Below are 18,176 nucleotides of genomic sequence, written 5' to 3'. Positions count from 1 at the left end.
AGCTCAATTTACATTTTGCAGTGCTTATTAAAATGCAAGGCTTGCCTTGGTCTGTTTCAGAACTTACACTGTCAGCGGGATATTGTGTTAAAAGAAGGGTTTATACAGGCTACCTTGATCCCAAGATTTCAAGCAGACTAAACTAAGGTCAGAGGTTGGTATAATTATGCAAAAGACAGTGAGTCTCTCTGAAATAAATATGTACATGACACGTAATTCCTAAATATAAATAATATTCTGGGCAATAAATCTGTTTTTTGAGGGCTATCAAATCTTGATTATTTGGGGGCTGATAGTTTATGGACTCTCCAGACTGCTTTGTCTTTTCTTCTTTGCTGCCTGCCGTGGGCAATTTCATTGTACCAGAAAGCATGCAGACAGAGGAGAGGTGAAAATAAATCGATCAGTGTTGCTGTTCCCTAGCATTTTTGGCAATGAGTTTTGCTAGGGAAGAAAATGGAAAGTATTGGTTAAAATGGATTGTAATTATCATTTGTAACAATATTCCTTTGACTCTTTAGCTCAAGTAATTTAAAGGTTACTGTTTTAGGTAAACAATTCAGCCAAAATTTGAAATTATTTTAATAATAACCTAGATAGTTATAGCAGGAGATTTGCTTACCTCTTGTAATTGAACAATGAATATTTTACTAGGAATTTATTTCTTAGCTTCTGATTCACGCGATTGGGCAGAATTGAGCCTGAAAACCCATTTCATTAGGATGTGAATAGGATCACCCATTACTTGTCCAGTTAATTGCCAGTGAACTGAACTTCATTCTCCTTGTCCATTTGCTCCTACTCTTTCCCTGTCTTTCTCCTTGTGTTTTTCCAGCTGCTGTCCTGTCCTTCTAAGGCTTCTATTTCTCTGTCCCTATCAATCTCTACCCTGGTCTTTGTCTCCCAGCTCTTTCTCTGTTCTTTTACTTGTGTCCCTCTCCTGTCCTGTCTTATGCCGTTGAGTTGTTTCCGACCCGTAGTGACTTCATGGGCACATCTCTCCCAGAACGTCCCACCTCCATCTGCAGTTCTGGTAGTTTATACATCAGTTTTCTTGGTCAGAATCCGGAAGTGGTTTATCATTGCCTTCTTCCGCTCAGTCAACTTGAGTTGCCACCTTCGACACTCTCTCATGCTGCTACTGCCCAGCACAGGTGAGTTTTGCCTTGTAGCAGATTGCCTTCCACTAGCTAACCACAGCCCAAGCTAGGAATGCAATAGGTAGGCCTCTGCTTGACTCTCCCTCCCGAAGCCGAGACCGGTAGAATACTGGAAACTCTCCAGGTGCCATCCTGAGAGGGGATCCCTCTTTTGTAGCTCTTCTCATCTCACTTTCTCACTCTTACTTTGACTCTTTCACTTCATAATCCTCTCCCTTTCCCAGTTCAACTGGTTTCCTCTCCTGTTTCTTCCCTCTAGACTGTAAGCTCATTCTGGGCAGGATATGTGTTGACTGACTTTGTTATATTGTTTCGTACTCTTCCAAGCACTTAGTAAAGTGCTCTGCGTACAGTACATGCTCAATAAATATGATTGGTTGATTTTTCCTGTCTCTCATGCAATATTCTGCAGGCTCTCTCTTTCCCTCTTTGGCTCCTGATTTCTCCTTTCTGTTTTCCTTTTCCTCCCTCTCACTTTCCTTCTCTCCCTTTGCCAAGCGCTCTACTTCTGTCCTTGCCTCTGTTTGTCTGTTAATAATAATAATGATGGTATTTGTTAAGCACTTACTATTGCAAAGCACTGTTCTATGCGCTGGGTGGGGATACAGGGTGATCAGGTGGGGCTCACAGTCTTAGTCCCCATTTTACAGATGAGGTAACTGAGGCACAGAGAAGTTAAGTGACTTGCCCAAAGTCACACAGCTGACAAGTGGTGGAGCTGGGATTAGAACCAATGACTTCTGACTCCCAAGCCCTCTGACTCCCAAGCCCAAGTCTTTTCTCTCCATTGTCCCAGAAAATGGGACACGGGAAAATGCATGGTGTTGGGTTGGGGAGGAAATGGGGAGAGGCATAGCGTTGATGGGAAATGATGGTCATCCGAATAACATTGATGTTTTTTCTTTCTATGGTATTTGTTAAGCCCTTACTCTGGGCCAGGCACTGTACTAAGCACCTGGGAAGATACAAGCTAGTCAGGTGGGACATACTCCATGTCTCACATGGGGCTCACAGCCCTAATTCCCATTTTACAGATGAGGTGACTGAAGCAGAAAGTAGTAACTTGCCCAAAGTCAAGAGCAGACAAGTGGCAGTGCTGGGATCCCCCTCTCCATCCCCCCATCTTACCTCCTTCCCTTCCCCACAGCACCTGTATATATGTATATATGTTTGTACATATTTATTACTCTATTTATTTATTTATGTTACTTGTACATATCTGTTCTATTTATTTTATTTTGTTAGTATGTTTGGTTTTGTTCTCTGTCTCCCCCTTTTAGACTGTGAGCCCACTGTTGGGTAGGGACTGTCTCTATATGTTGCCAACTTGTACTTCCCAAGCGCTTAGTACAGTGCTTTGCACACAGTAAGTGCTCAATAAATACGATTGATTGATTCATCCAGATCTTCTGGCTTCCAGGCCCGGGGTCTATCCACTGGGCCATGCTGGTGTTCCCACTCCATCCCACCTACTGGACTCTCTCGTACTGGCCTCTGAGCCAGGAGAGATGAACTCTTGTGTTTTCCGGTTGCGTGCACTGAATTCTCCCCAACAACCCTGTTCCCTGCCATGTCCTCCCTAGTCCCCCACCTCTCCCTTACTGCATGCCACCCCACCTGCGGGACAAAATTCAAAATTGCCTAGCTGGCCCAGGGGCAGTCATTTTCAAAGGTTGCTCTGTTATTTGCTGGGCAGCTGTTCAGTGTTTGAGCAGATTCCCACCCTCCTCTGCTCTTTTTGCTCCCAAAACAAAATATGGGATAGGTGTTATCAGCAGTGACTGGCCTTGGACTATTAAGAGGAATTGGGTTGTCTTTATTTGCCATTCGTTCACAACTTCCACCCCACCCTTCCTTCCCCCCGCCCTCCCCATTCTCTACCCTACCAGGGAAGATGGGTGAGGGGCAAGGGGCAGCACCCACCTGCTTCCTCTGCCCTCTCTGCGTAGAGACTGTGGCAGAGACACACACCCCAGGATGGGCCAATTCAGGTGGGGCCGGTGCCACTTCCTTTGCTTGGGTTTCAGTAGTGGCTGGTTCTGGGGAGGGGGGTACGTTGGTGGCCAGAGCCCCTACCCTCGTGCCTGGAGCTGGCAGTGCTCAGGGCTCGCAGGTTTACCAACAACCACCCTCCTCTATCTCCCCGACTTCCACTTGAAGAGGTGGGGAGGGGGCTGGTGATATAGACACACTTTGACCTCCCAAATCACTCATTCCATTGGCTGAGATGAGTGCGTCCCACAACTACCACTTTCTTTTCTTAAGGTTTTTTAGAACCCGAGCACTTTCGATAGACCCTGAAGCAGGAAACCCGACGTATGTCAGAATTTAAGGACTGTTTTTCTTAAATCTGTCCCTGCGGCCCATGTTGTTTTTCTGAAACTTCTTTCTACGCACATCTCTCTACTCGAGTAATAAGAATAATATTTGTTATGCATTTGCTAAGTGCTTACTATGTGCCATGCACTGTACAAGTAGACACAAAATAATCAGATTGGATAGAGTGCCTGTCCCAAACGGGGCTCACAGTCTGAGGAGGGAAAGTATATGTTTAATGCCCATTTTACAGATGAGGAAACTGAGGCACAGAGAAGTTAAGTGACTTGCCCAAGGTCCCACAGCAGGCAAGTGGCAGAGACAGGATTAGAACCCAGATCCTCTGACTCCTATGCCCTCCTATTTCCATTAGACCACCCTGCAGTGGTTGCCCGTCCATCAAGAAGAAACTCCTCACCATCGGTGGCTTTAAGGCACTCAAACACTGCCCTTCCCCACCGCCCGCTGACCCCCCAAAAACACACACACACACACACACACACACACACACACAACACATATATATACATAGATCTATCTTCTTGCTCCTTCTTTGTCACTACTGGCTTCAGACCCTATGTTCACAACCCTCCTTTCTGCCTGGAAGTCTCTTCCCCACCACTTCTGATGGGCTGTTACTCTCACCATTTTCAAAGCCCTACTGAAATCATGACTCCTCCAGGAAGCCTTCCCTGACTAATAATTCATCTCCCCACCCTATTTCCCACCTATGTACTTAGGTCCTTACCCTCTCCTTCCTTTCCACTATTGTGTGTCTAGTTGATCATAAATAATATTGTTATCAGTACTTATTAAGCACTTTCTAGGTGCCAAGTACTGTGCTAAGCACTCAGGGAGAAAGATCAGACACCATCGCTGCCCCATTCAGGGCTCAAAAGAAAATCGAAGTGGTAAGAGAGGTGATACCCATTTTACAGTTGAGAAAGCTTGGGCACAAAGGATTGTGACTTGCCCAAGGTCACACAAAAGTCAAGTATATCCGACTTTAGAATCTCCTGATTCCCCAGCCCAAGCTCTTTCTGTTCGGCCACCCGGTTAGCTAAGTGATTCACGTCTCAAACTGAAGTGACTCTCTCAAGCCTGGTCACCAGATCTGAGAAGCAGCGTGGCTCAGTGGAAAGAGCCCGGGCTTTGGAGTCAGAGGTCCTGAGTTCGAATCCCGGCTCTGCCAATAGCCAGCTGTGTGACTTTGGGCAAGTCACTTAACTTCTCTGGGCCTCAGTTACCTCATCTGGAAAATGGGGATTAAGACTGTGAGCCCCCCGTGGGACAACCTGATCACCTTGTAACCTCTCCAGTGCTTAGAACAGTGCTTTGCACATAGTAAGCGCTTAATAAATGCTATCATTATTATTATTATTATTATCTGGCCCTCCTATCAGACATAGGGGCAGAACCTGGAGTCTGGAGGGCACATCACCTTGGCCCTGGTGAAATGAGCACCCGTGTATTTTCCCCAACTTGTAATTTAATGCTTCACCCACTGTAAGAGCTTAGTAAATGTTAGTGTTGATTTTGGGTTGATTTGCTTAGTTGGACAGAAACTGGCCTAAAAGTGTTTTTCATAGAACTGACCTTAATCCTTTTTTTTTCCATTTTTCTTGGGTAAAGTTACCTTGGGAGGAAGAGAAACGTTCCACGCTGTTTTCCTGTTAGGGAGCCTCATCCTGTGTGCACAGCCTTGACCTGGGGTGAGCACCACCCCTCTTCATCAATTCCCTCTCCGCAGGAGGAGCATTTCTGACAATTGGCAGTCTGTTCAATCCATGTCGATTGAAAGCTGAATTTGCCGATCCTTCCCCACGTACAAGGGCTGTGAGTGCTAATCCGTCATGAGCCAGAGCCGGGAACCAGCTTGGAGCAGAGGGGCGATGATGGAGTATATAATTACTCACTGCCCGAGCCACAGGGGACTTGGTAGCGGAGGGGATAATTGGTGTTCTCTTGTTTTCACAAGTCTGAACACTCAGATGGCATACAAAAATAAACAGCTTTTTGGGGTTAATGGAAACAGACCAACAGCTGGCCAGGAAGAATTTCTGGAAGCTCAATTTATAACGGAAGCCCTTTCACAAAGTTTTCTCTGAGTCTTTTGGAAACTAATATATAGTGCTTGATGCATTACTGCTCTTGGTTCTTATTTTTGTGATGGGAGCTTGGGAGGGAATCCATTCATGACTGATGGAGACCTCACTGAGGCTTCCTAAGTAAAATTTGTTTTTGGAAAGTACTGATTTTATTTAGAACATAAATTCAAGATTTCTCCCCTCAGATATTTTCTTTAAATTACAGCTGAAAATGTTGCTTGGGTATTGATGGTTGAGTTTGTCCTGAAATTATTTTTTTGAGATTTGGATACTGGCAGTGGTTTTTTCCAACCTGGGGTCCTCTTCTGTGAGCAGCAACATTTCTTTCTTTTTTGTGGGGAAAAACAGTTCAGGAAGTCATTAAGTCAGGCCCATGGGTGGGGCTACAAAATGGAAAAATAATAAAATTATTTTAAATTAACCCCCTTCCCCCCCAGCCCATGGGACAAGCCTCCTTTGAATCCCTGCATACTCTGATATCTTTCCCTCAAACCACACTTTCTTGTACTTTGCTATGCTTTATCCCATATTTTCTCCTGGCTCTTTATTTCTTGGTTAAAACTATCTCTCCCTGTCTCTGTCTTTCCCCCCCCTCCCCCCCTTTATTCCCCACTTTTGTTTTCCTGGGGCATTTCTCTGCTTCTGGAATGTCCCTCTGTTGTTTTTTTTTTGTTGTTGTTTTTTAACTGTTAAATGTTTACTATGTGCCAGGCACTGTACTAAGCACTAGGGTAGATACAATCTAATCAAGTTGTATACAGTCCGTGTCCCACCTGGGACTGACAGTTTTAATCCCCATTGTACAGATGAGGTAACTGAGGTACAGAGAAGTGAAATGACTTGCCCAAGGTCACACAGCAGACAAATGGTGGAACTGGGATTAGAACCCAGGTCCTTCTGACTCCCAGGCTTTGTTTTCTTCCAGATCTTCTTCGACAACTCCTACTTTATTTTCCTATATTTTCTCTTTCCCTAGTCCCTCCCCTTTTTCTTCCTCTAATTTTTCTTTTTTTTTTCTGTCCACTCATCACTCTCTGTCTACTTACGGTGGTACAATAATAGGCTTTCCTGAAAGACCCTCTGGGGTTTTTTATTCTTTTGATAATGAAGCCTTAATTTCTGAGGAAACGTAGGGAAGTAGCATGTTCACTGCCAAAAAGACGCAGCATACATCTTAGCTGGTTGCCCCCCAGCCTAAAGCAGGGAGCAGCCCAGAGAAGAGGGGAAGAGAGGGAGGAAATGGGAGTGGTTCCTTCTCCTTCTTCATTATCCCTTGGGTGCATAGCATAATCTAGGCACAGTCACATCCAAAGTAAGGGGAAGATGTGGTCCTTGCCCTCAGAGAACTTCTGTTCTAAATAGAGTAGACAAGACAGATTGACAGTTGGTAACATAAATCTATACTCACAATTGGAAAGAGAAATGTTGGATTGATGGTCCTTGTCAAGAGCTTAATAGGTGTCAAACACTGTTCTAAGTGCTGGGGTAGGTACAAGTCAGGTCAGACACAGTCCGTGTCCCACATGGGGCTCACAGCCTCAAGTGGGAGGGAGAAAAGGTATCGAATCCCCATTTTACAGTTGAAGAAAGTGAGGAACAGAGAAGTTAAATGACTTACCCAAGGTCACAGGGCTAGCATTTGACAGAGTCAGGATTAGATCCCGGGTCCTCTGACTCCCAGGCCATCCTCTTTCCACTAGGCCACACTGCTAGAGGCTAGTAGTCATGGTGGCCTGGATTTCAAGATCAGGACCAGGAGAAAAGGACACAGGCACCTGTCATGGGCTTCTGCAGTTTCCCAATCCTACCAGGGGCTTTCTTCTCCCCCTGCACCTTTATTTCCCTTCCTGCCAAAATGGGGTGCTTGAAATTGAATCATCATCATCATCATCAATCGTATTTATTGAGCGCTTACTGTGTGCAGAGCACTGTACTAAGCGCTTGGGAAGTACAAGTTGGCAACATATAGAGACAGTCCCTACCCAACAGTGGGCTCACAGTCTAAAAGGGGGAGACAGAGAACAAAACCAAACATACTAACAAAATAAAATAAATAGAATTGAATGTCCAAGTTCAAAAGGAATCTTTGAGGTAGAGCCAGGTTCTCCCCACATTCCCCGAGTGTCCCTCCTTCCTCTCATCTAGTAGTGTTTAGTGCGTACCCACTGTGTGCAGAACCATGGGGGAAGAGCACAAGTGGGGCCCTGGGTTAAATGGTATTTTGAAGCTGCCATTCACGAGCCAACTGATCATATCTACTCTGGGCAGAACAGTGTACTAAGCGCTTGGGAGGGTACAATATAAAAGAGTTGCCAGACCTGTTCTGTGCCCACAAGGAGCTTACAGTCTATTATATCCGTTATAATAAATTATGGATATGTATACATAAGTGCTGTGGGGCTCAGAGTGGGGTGAATAAAGGGTACAAATTCAAGTTCAAGGGCAATGCAGCAGGGAGATGGAGTAGAGGAATTGAGGGCTGACCTGGGGAAGGCCTCTTACAGGAGATGTGATTTTAATAAGGCTTTGGAGTTGGGGAGAGTGGTGGTCTGTCAGATATGAAGGGGGAGGGAATTCTTAGTACAGTGCTCTGCACACAGTAAGCGCTCAATAAATACGATTGATTGATTGATTGATTGAATTCCAGGTCAGAGGCAGGGTGTGGGCGAAATGTTGGCTGTGAGATAGACGAGATCGAGTACTTTGGTGTTAGAGTGACATAAACATGCTGGGTTGTAATAGGAAATCAGCGAGGTAAGGTAGAAGAACTAGAAGAAGCAGTTTGGCTGGGTGGATAGAACACAGGCCTGGGAGTCGGAAGGACCTGGGTTCTAATTCTGACTGTCACTTGTCTGCTGTGTGACTTTGGACAAGTCACTTCACTTCTCTGTGCCTTAGGTCATCTGTAAAGTGGGAATTAAGACTGTGAGCACCATGTGGGACATGGGCTGTGACCAGCCTGACTTGTATCCACCCCAGCACTTAGTATGGTGCCTGGAACTTAGTAAGCGCTTAACAAATCCATGAAAAAAAAAGATACAAGGTGACTGAGTGCTTTAAAGCCAATGGCAAGGAGTTTCTGTTTGATGTAAGGTGGATGGGCAACCACTGGATGTTCTTGAGGAGTGGGGAAACGTGGATTGAACAGTTTTTCAGAAAAATGATCTGGGCAGCAGAGTGAAGTATGGACTGGAGTGGGGAGAGACAGGAGGCAGGGGGGTCAGCAAGGAGGCTGATGCATTTGTCAAAACAGGGACTTGGACCAACGAGATAGCAGTTTGGATGGAGAGGAAAGGGCAGGTATTAGTGAAGTTGTGACCTTTTCCTAAAACTCATTGTTCTGTTCGTTATAACAGTGGCCACTTATTGGGACTTTGCAGGGTGGCAGCCCTGCTCTTGGGGTGCAGTGGCTGTGTAGCTGATCTTCCAGCTCTCACCTGGCCTCACTCTGATAGCCAAAGAATAATGACAGTAATAGTAGTAATAATGGTATTTGATAATAATTGTGGTGTTTGTCAAGCACTCACATTATTCTAAGCTTTCTACTAAGGGCTGGAGTAGGTACAAAATAATCAGATTGGATACGAATTGTATAGTCGAGTTGCCCTCAAGGAGCTTATAGTCTAAAAGAGAATAGCTTTGTGCAAGACATATTTTCTACAGTTGCAGTAGTAGAAAAAAATGCAGAAATAAAGTGGCATTGAATTTCTGCATTCAGGATTTTCCGATTCACCTCTCAAAGTAAGCTCCTAGGTAAATGGTGCCTGGGAACATGCTACTGAAAATGGCATTTTGACTTTTATCTTGGTGTCCTAGTCATATTCATTTCTTTTTTTCAGTGACTGGGCTAAGCATACCCCATGTAGTGAGTAGGCAAATGTGCTATAGTTTCAGTTTTGAATTTAGTTAGGCATGGTCAAAATGATTTGATAGCAGGATTTTTAAAATGCAGGATTCATATGCTGGAGAAGTTGTTTCTGGTCTGTTTTTCTCCTTTCGTAAAATGGAATTTTTCTAGGGATATTTTCAATCTTGTGACTGACTAGGCTTTTAAGTACGGATTAAGGAAACCTTTGAAAGATTACTGTAGAGCAAGATCACATACCAGTACTCTATTTTGTAGACTGACAGAGATTACCTCATGGTGATAAATGCTTAAATGGATAGCTGTTCTTAAAGTCCAAAAGTCTTTAAGTTTGTTTTCTGAAATAGAAATCTTTACCTTTTCATGTGTTAGGGTTTATGGTATATCACTGCACATTACTAATCAGTACAGAATCTTTGAAACTCAACTGGAGTAATGTGCATGGGGTGACTGAACCCTAGTTTTATTTATGATCATTAAGGGGGCAGGTTTTCATTACAAATGCATTAAGGAAAAAGTGAGGAATGTGGCCAGGAAAAGTGGTGGAGAAGAGTTTCTGTTTAGGGACCGTTGCCCAGGAATGAGAGAATTATTAATTATAAATGATGAGAGGGTTTAAGAAGGAAGCCACAAGGATGATCTCAGGTCACTCATTAGGTCTCCAGAAGTTAAGCCTTAGAAATGGGCTGGCCCACAAACCTAATTGATGTCAGTACTGCGAAAGGAAGAGATGCCAGGCTTGAGGTTGAGTTAGGCAGGGCCTGCTTTTTCAGTTATGGGTCCCTGGGTCAAGGATGGACATGGAGAAGCAGCATGGCATCGTGGGGGACTGGGAGTCAGAAGGTCATGGGTTCTAATCCATGGGTTCTAATCTACTGTGTGACCTTGGGCAAGACACTTCACTTCTCTGGGCCTCAGTTACCTCATCTGTAAAATGGGGATTGACACTGTGAGCCCCACGTGGGACGGGGACCATGTCCACGTCTATTTGCTTCTACCCACCCCAGTGCTTAGTACAGTGCCTGGCACACAACAAGCACTTAACAAATACCATAATAATGATTATTATTATATGATCTCTCTTACTTCATCAGACCACCCTCTGGGCCTCCCCTGGCTTCATCCTCAGAGGAACAGAGAACAGTTGCATAAAACTTTACATCCCTTCACATAAATTATGCCCCAGCCTGTGCTCTTCTTTTACCTATTGGTTTAGCACAATCTTTTTTCCATTTGCTAGTGGTGGGAGTATGTGTATAGGGGTATCTTTTACAAACCTCTTTTTGTGTTCCTTCAGCCCTCTCACCAATCCAGGATAAAAGCATTGAGAAGCTCAGAGAATGAGGTGGAGACTAGAAAAACCCAAGAGTTGGGCAGGGGAATCCAGAGGCACAGGGGAAGAAGACCAAGAGGGTCAGAAAACAGGGTTGAAGAGTGGAGACTGAGATTGGTGCAGTTGCAGGAGGAATGGGATCTGGTTCGCACAGAACTCGGTGGGAGAGAGGCAGCCAGGAGGAGCAGGAGTGGGCTCGGTTTGGGCAGAGCGAGCTAGTTTGTTGGTACGACCAAGGTCATGGGGAGAGACTTACTTAGCTGAGTAAGCAGAGAAACATATTTCAGAGGGGGTTGGTGTGTGATGGGGAAGATGGGGAAGGAAGAGACGGCTGGGGGAATTGAAAGGGGAGTGGGATGAGGAGGTGAAAAGAATCACTCCTGCTGCTGACCCAGTAGTAGCAAAAACATTAGAAGCAGCATGGCTTAGTGGATAGAGCACGGACTGGGGAATCAGAAGGTCATGGGTTCTAATGCTGGCTCTGCTGCTTGTCTGCTATGTGACCTTAGGCAAGTCACTTCACCTCTCTGTGCCTCAGTTACCTCATCTGTAAAGCGGGGAATGAGTCTGTGAGCCCCATGTGAGACAGGAACTGTGTCCAACCCAATTTGTTTGTATCCACCCCGGCGCTCAGAATGGTGCCTGGCGCATAATAAGTGCTTAACAAATACCATTATTATTATTATCTCAGGGAATGGCTCATCTTCAATAGCTATAGTGTGAAACATGTCCTGCACTTGCCTCCAGCATTCATTCAGTTGTACTTATTAACAAGTTACTATGTGCAAAGCACTGTACTACGAGCATGTGAAATGTGCATTAGGCCGCAGCAAGAGAGATGGAAAAGCGATTCCTGGACCCATATTTTTCTTCCTCGGCATTCCCAGAGCTGTGAAAACCACCCAAGAAGAATTGGGGGTGGAAGCAGGGGAAGGGAAGGCTTTTTCTCAGGGCCTATAGGATATTTATGGGATCTCTTACAACTACAGGGCCAAACTTGTGTCCCACAGAAAATCTGGCATTCACTTAGCAGGGAAATGGGTTAAATAGCAGAGATTTTTAGGACATCTTTGGTTGAATGATGGAGCGAGGCCTACCTAGGAGGGATGAAAAGGAAAGTTTATTGGTGAGTAGATTGTCCTCACGATCTCTTCCTGTGTTTTACCAACCCGTTTTTTTTGTTCTTTCAAAGGAAAAGACAAAAGTTATTGAACCCCTGGACTACGAAAATGTCATCACACAAAGGAAAGCCCAGATTTACAGTGATCCTCTCAGAGATTTGCTTATGTTTCCAATGGAGGATGTATCTGTGAGTTCCGAAATACTTTCCACAAATACTTTTTTTTTCCATTAAGAACCTGGCATTTTTGGAGACCTTTTCAACAGGGAATATTTCTTTTCAGGTATCAGTGATTTGTCGCCAGCGCCGAACAGTTGAGTCCACTGTTCCAGAAGATGCTGAAAAGAAGGCCCAGAGTCTGTTTGTCAAGGAGGTAGGAGCAAAATACTGGGCTGTTCGTACAGAGTATTTAGAGTCTTTTATAGAGTAAGTGCTTGAAAGTTGCTTTCTAACAGGAATGGAAATTAAATTGCAACATGGTTTTCGTATCTGATATATAATACAGTGCCATGGATATAGCCCAAAATTTTGCCCAACTGTAGGAAGTAACCGTTTCCATCTTTTCAGTTACATCCTGCATTTAGAACTGATTTAATATGAAGCAGAGCTGTATGCTTTCATGAAAGAGTCCATTTTAAAGCATTCAAAAGTGTCTAAATCCCATTTATAAGCCTGATGAGGGCATTCATAGACTGCTGTGACCACCGTGTTTTAAAAGATAGCTATTTGGACTCTGTTTTCTCTGCTTTCAGTTAATGCCTTTGAGCTCCTCCTCTAGATTGTGGGCTCCTTGTTGGTAATAATAAAAATAATAATGATGATGATGATGATAATGGCATTTGTTAAGCACTTACTATGTGCGAAGCACTGTTCTAGGCGCTGGGGGGGATACAAGGTGATCAGGTTGTCCCACATGGGGTTCACAGTCTTAATCCCCATTTTACAGATGAGGTAACTGAGGCTCAGAGAACTTAAGTGACTTGCCCGAGGTCACACATCAGACGTGGTGGTGCTGGGATTAGAACTCAGGACCTCAGACTCTCAAACCCGTGCTCTTTTCCACTGAGCCACACATGTCTGCCAACATTCATTCATTCAGTCGTATTTATTGAACGCCTGCTTGTGCAGAGCACTGTACTAAGCTCTTGGGAGAGTACAATAGAGCAATAAATGGACACATTCCCTGCCTACAACGAGCTTACAGTCTACCACCTCTATTGTATTGTAGAGCGCTCTGCCCAGAATATGCGCTCATTCAGTACCAATGATTGCTTGATTTAAATTTGCTTTCAGTGTATTAAAACCTACAGCTCAGATTGGCAAGTGGTGAACTACAAGTATGAGGACTTCTCCAGTGATTTTCGAATGTTGCCGAGGTAAGTTGATTATTTTGAGCAATCATTCAAGAGGAGTAATTCTCCTGCTAAACCTCTCCTGGGCCAATTAAGGCTCCTTTCTTTATCAGTATAAATCTCTGTATCGTTCTATTCTGCTTTGCCTTTTGTGCCGTCACCGTGACGCTGCTGAAGGTAGTTTAGCTCTGCCTGCCTGTGTGTGACCAGTGTGTGATCTTCAGTTATTTTTATTCTGAGAGCATTGGTAGTCTATTTTCTGGTAAATGAAAATCGCCACTGGGTTTGTAGCTGGTCATGGCGCTGTCTTTCTATTCTGTGGGCAGCCTCCTCCATTTGCTCAAGAACAGCCAGTCAATTTCTGATCCATTTATGGAAATTGAGTGAGAGCCAGACATTCAGGCAGTTCCTGAATGGTAAATGGAAGGCGAGAAACCAGATACTGTGAGACAAACTTGAAGCTTAGCATGAGAGATAAATATTGCTCGGAGCAGTAGCAGCAGATAGGCCAACTGGGCCTACAGCAGTCGAAATAGCTGTGGATGGCTCTGAGGGAGAGACAGACCTGCAAGCAGTGACACCCTCTGCACCATAGTAGACAACATACATGTATTAAAAGAATCATAGATTTTGCAATGAGCTATGCACGCTGCACTCGTTGCTTTAAATGTTTCAAACCCACCATTGACCGTATATGTATGGTTTTTTATAGTTAAATGTTTTTCTTCAGAATATGTAACTGCTGATGTAAATGTAAAATATATTACATTTTACATCAAATTAGCAAATTTTATTTTAGTATTTTAACTTTTTTGCTGCTTTTCATTCAATGAAGCTTGCATTTCTGATCTTTCATTGTTCCATCACATTTTGCTCCATAGGCTTTTTTTTTTGTGTGTGTATGTGTGTGTAGTAAGCGGCAGGTGTATTATTTGTTCTCTGTTTCTCTGATATAGTTGATAATTTTATAAATGTCTTTCTGAAACTGATAGTTCCATTGACTCTTGTTCTTGCTGAACACAGAGGATCAAAATCTCAAAGGGTGACTTGTTTATTAATCACTCAACTAAAAGAGGGAGAATTGTTTGAAGTCTTGGGGCCTGTTGAAAATTTGGAAACAGGTGAAAATACTAGGGGCTCCCTTTGAAAAGGAGGAAAGGAGATCTGAGAAGGTTTAGGGAATTGTTGCCACATTGTTAGTTCCAATTTAAGTATCTGGAAGATTTTTACATCTTCTCTAGCATTATTGTTTGTAAAAGAAAAAAATAAAGGAAAACAGAATTGGGAGAAGGTTTTGTTTTTTTTTTAAATAGGGGGTTAGAATGTCTCCAAAGGAGTAATGCAACGTATCATTCAGGTAAAATATCGTCCTCTCTCCTAAGAAATTTTAATAGCCAAAATCCTTTTTACTGCAATTATAGCATGTAGATATGTAGTGACTAATGATTTGGATTTTTTTCCATGTGGCTTTCATTTTCTTAAGAGAATGATTTTGCATTTTCAGCAAATCCTTGAGGCCGGAAAAGATCCCTAGTCATGTGTTTGAAGTTGATGAAGACTTTGAAAAGGATGAGGTAAGGAAGGGGAGGAGAGTAAATGTAATGAACTTTTTAACTGAGGTGTCCAGAGGGAGAGATTTCAAATCATATTCCCAGAAATGACAGAGTAGAAGAAAAAACTTTTTAAAATTAAAATAGAAGACTCCACATGCAAGTAATTTGTTTAGTTTTTGATGCTGCAGGTTTTAATAATGTTATTTAATAATACGTAATTATTCTTCTCCTGGCATCCAGGAGGCTTTTGGAGGTGACCAGACTTAGGCCACTTCTCTGGAAATGAGTGGTCCAGGCATTGGTGGAAAACTTTTCTCTGGGCCATTTTACTGGGAGAATAGGAATGCCACTCTCTAGGGGATAGAGTGGAAGCAGGGCGGGTACCCTGTCAGTGGAGCAGATTTTTGTTTAAGGCACCTGTGACAAGATTATCCATTTGACCTGAGTCACAAAGCAGCTATTGGAAACCCACAGGAGGCTCTTCGCCCTTGGAGTAATTTCCAGAGGAGTGCGCTCTTTAGCTTGGCCACTTTCTTTTTGGCGTTTTCTCCATCAATCAATCAATAAATCAATAGTTTTTAAACTCCATGTAAGAGTGGTCAAGAGCAATTTCTGCTCTTGCCTCTAGCCCCTGAGAGGGAGGTTAAATCCACCTCGATAATACTTAGAGACCAATAAGCAGTTGCCGCTGTGATTTCTTTATCCCATCCACTTATGTGGTAATATCCAGATATTATGAGTCCCGTCCTTAACGTCAGAACACCCATTTTCTTGTTTTCCTGTAATTTTGAGGATGGATGTTGAGAAGGCAACTTTCACATAGTTCCTTCGAGCACTCTTTGGTGCCGCTGTCAGAAAAAGACTTGTGGGCTGACTGGACACTGGTATACTCACGTTTTTATGGCCTGAAATAGTTTCCATTCTTTAAATAGGAATTGCTGTTTGTTTTTTAAACGCATATTGAGAAGAGTACATAGTATTAGAACAAAGGGTCCGAAATGATTTTAGAAGATAAAAAAGTAAATTTAGTATGAATTTAAAAAGCAAATTTATCATTAAACAGCATCTACTAAAGCATTGGTGAATGGGGAAAAATCTACTATGAAATTCCTCTGCAATCATTGGGATTTAGTTTCTTCTTTGGTAACTTAGCTTGCTCTTTGCTTCACCGGTGATCACTTGCTTGACTCCTGTATTGAATCGTCTTTACTGTTACTCTGATGTAATTGAAACATTAGAGTTTGCATGCCATGCCCAGAATGCTATGGCTAATTTCAGGATACTTTTAGATACTACATGGTGAACTTTTTAGACCCTTTGGGTGCCTGTTGGTTTGATTTGCAGCATTAACCACAGGATTAAAAAGAAAAATTGAGAAAGCAATTTCATCTAAGATGTTCCATAAATTGAGTATTTAAGGAAAAATGTAATGAAAACATACATTGACCAAGACATATTTAATTACTCGTCGTGAAATAAAGGAAAAGCATAATAAAGAAATGATCTAAATCAGGATCTTCTTATGTTGGAGAGTTGTGAATTTCTTTTAAAAGGTGCAACTGTTTGTACTTTTATTCATAGTTATTCAGTAAGACTTCACTCTTTTGTTCTGCTATTGATATAGAACCCCAAAGGCTGGGTTTAATCAGGCATTGTAGAAGAAAAGACCTTCCATTCAAAATTGTAAATTTTTTTCATAATCTTTTGCACTCTTTCAGGATTCATCATCATTATGTTCTCAGAAAGGGGGAGTGATTAAACAAGGCTGGCTGCATAAGGCAAATGTCAATAGCACCATCACCGTTACCATGAAGGTAAGGATGAGTTCAATATTCTTTTGTCCAAAAAAGCGCAGAGCCACAAACACCCAATTTTGTAACAGAAGAGATTATTTGAGTTAGGGACCTGGATTAGGTCTGGTTTTCTTCACACCATCATACGTAATCTGGAAGGGAGAATTGGCAGTGAGACCTCAATTTGCATATTAGAACAGTGCTTTGCACATAGTAAGCGGTTAACAAATGCCATCATTATTATATGACATTGAACTCCCTGAAAAGCCCTAAAGATGGGGGAACACTTCAGGAAAATCTCTCAAAAAGCTGAGTAAGGGGGCTGAAAAATGGTGGAAAAGGTTCAGTCCGAGCAAGTGCCAAGTACCACTTCTAAGGAGAAATAATCCAGATTACAATTTTGTGGTGATGGGCTTGGAGCTATCCGCCATGACTCAGGAAAGGCATTGTGATGTCATTACAGACTGTTCTTTTAAATTAATCAGTCACTGTGCAGCCGTCTCCCAAAAGGCCAACTGAAAGCTGGGCATCAATAGGAAGGGGAGAGACGGCAGAACAAAAGGCAGAATACTCCTGTATCTGAAAAGATATCTGTAGTTCTCGTTCCTGTATTCTAGGAAGGGTATAACAGCACTGGAGAAGGTTCAGAGGAGGGAAACAAAGTTGATCGGGGTAATGGACAAGCTTCCTTAAGAGGATAGATTGAAAGAACTAGGAAAATGCGACTGAAGGGACATGATTGAAGGCTACAGAATCATGAAGGGTGTGCATAAGGAGGATATGGAATTGTTGTTCACCAAATCCCATAACATCAGGATGAGGGGTCACCTATTTAAGTGCAAGAGTGCAAAGTTCAAAGCAGACTAAAGGAAACACCTCTTTTCCCATGGATAGTAAACATAGAATTTGTTACCTCAGAGAGGGGTGACTGAAGGGAAATAACAATTACTATTCTATTTATTTTATTTTGTCAACATATTTTGTTTTGTTGTCTGTCTCCCCCTTCTAGACCGTGAGCCCGTTGTTGGGTAGGGACCGCCTCTATATGTTGCCAACTTGTACTTCCGAAATGCTTAGTACAGTGCTCTGCACACAGTAATCGCTCAGTAAATACGATTGATTGAATGAATGAACAGTGGGTTCAGGAGGTTACAGTGAGTTTACAGTTCAAATGTTGCCTCAATTCAAGTAGCTCTGGGTACCAAGCCAAATTCAGAAGTGGAACACGTTTAAGAAAATCAGTTACTGTTTTCTGATCAGTGTGTCTGGGTTAAAAAGAGGAAGACGAATGGACAAAGAGCTCTTAAATAAAGACCTTTAAGGGATTCTGGAGGAGGAAGCAAACTTGATGTACAGAAAGACCTATTTACAAAATTAAAATCTAACTGTCCAAGTCTCTTTCTTTAAACAGAATATTTCTTATATAATTATTTGTTTAGTAGCTCTGTATTAGACTGTGTATACAACGAGGCTCCAGCAGATTCTATTCCTACTTTCATTAAGCCAAATCAGAGGTCAGTCTGCCTTTCACGCATCATGTGAGTGGAATCCGGGAGTATCGTTGAGAGGAAAACTT

The 18,176-nt window shown here is 42.9% G+C and overlaps 1 protein-coding gene and 1 non-coding gene across 3 annotated transcripts in view; one reads left to right on the top strand and one right to left on the bottom strand.

The window, feature by feature from the left end:
• Positions 1–18,176, top strand: part of DOCK11 (dedicator of cytokinesis 11) — a 164,677-nt gene that overhangs the window by 29,925 nt on the left and 116,576 nt on the right. For both annotated transcript variants that reach the window (XM_038747890.1, XM_038747889.1), the window contains exons 2-6: positions 11,975–12,091; positions 12,186–12,275; positions 13,196–13,278; positions 14,759–14,828; positions 16,526–16,621. In XM_038747890.1, coding sequence (XP_038603818.1) covers positions 11,975–12,091; positions 12,186–12,275; positions 13,196–13,278; positions 14,759–14,828; positions 16,526–16,621 — 456 coding nt within the window. The remainder of the gene's footprint in view (positions 1–11,974; positions 12,092–12,185; positions 12,276–13,195; positions 13,279–14,758; positions 14,829–16,525; positions 16,622–18,176) is intronic.
• LOC119930229 lies at positions 1,165–1,302 on the bottom strand. The gene has a single exon (XR_005451716.1). It is a non-coding gene; the product is annotated as a small nucleolar RNA SNORA7 (small nucleolar RNA).

This window comes from Tachyglossus aculeatus, chromosome 6 (assembly GCF_015852505.1).
Source record: "Tachyglossus aculeatus isolate mTacAcu1 chromosome 6, mTacAcu1.pri, whole genome shotgun sequence".
Classification (NCBI taxonomy): Eukaryota; Metazoa; Chordata; class Mammalia; order Monotremata; family Tachyglossidae; genus Tachyglossus; species Tachyglossus aculeatus.
Note: the sequence above shows the minus strand (reverse complement) of the source record. Positions and strands in the feature narration are given on the sequence as shown.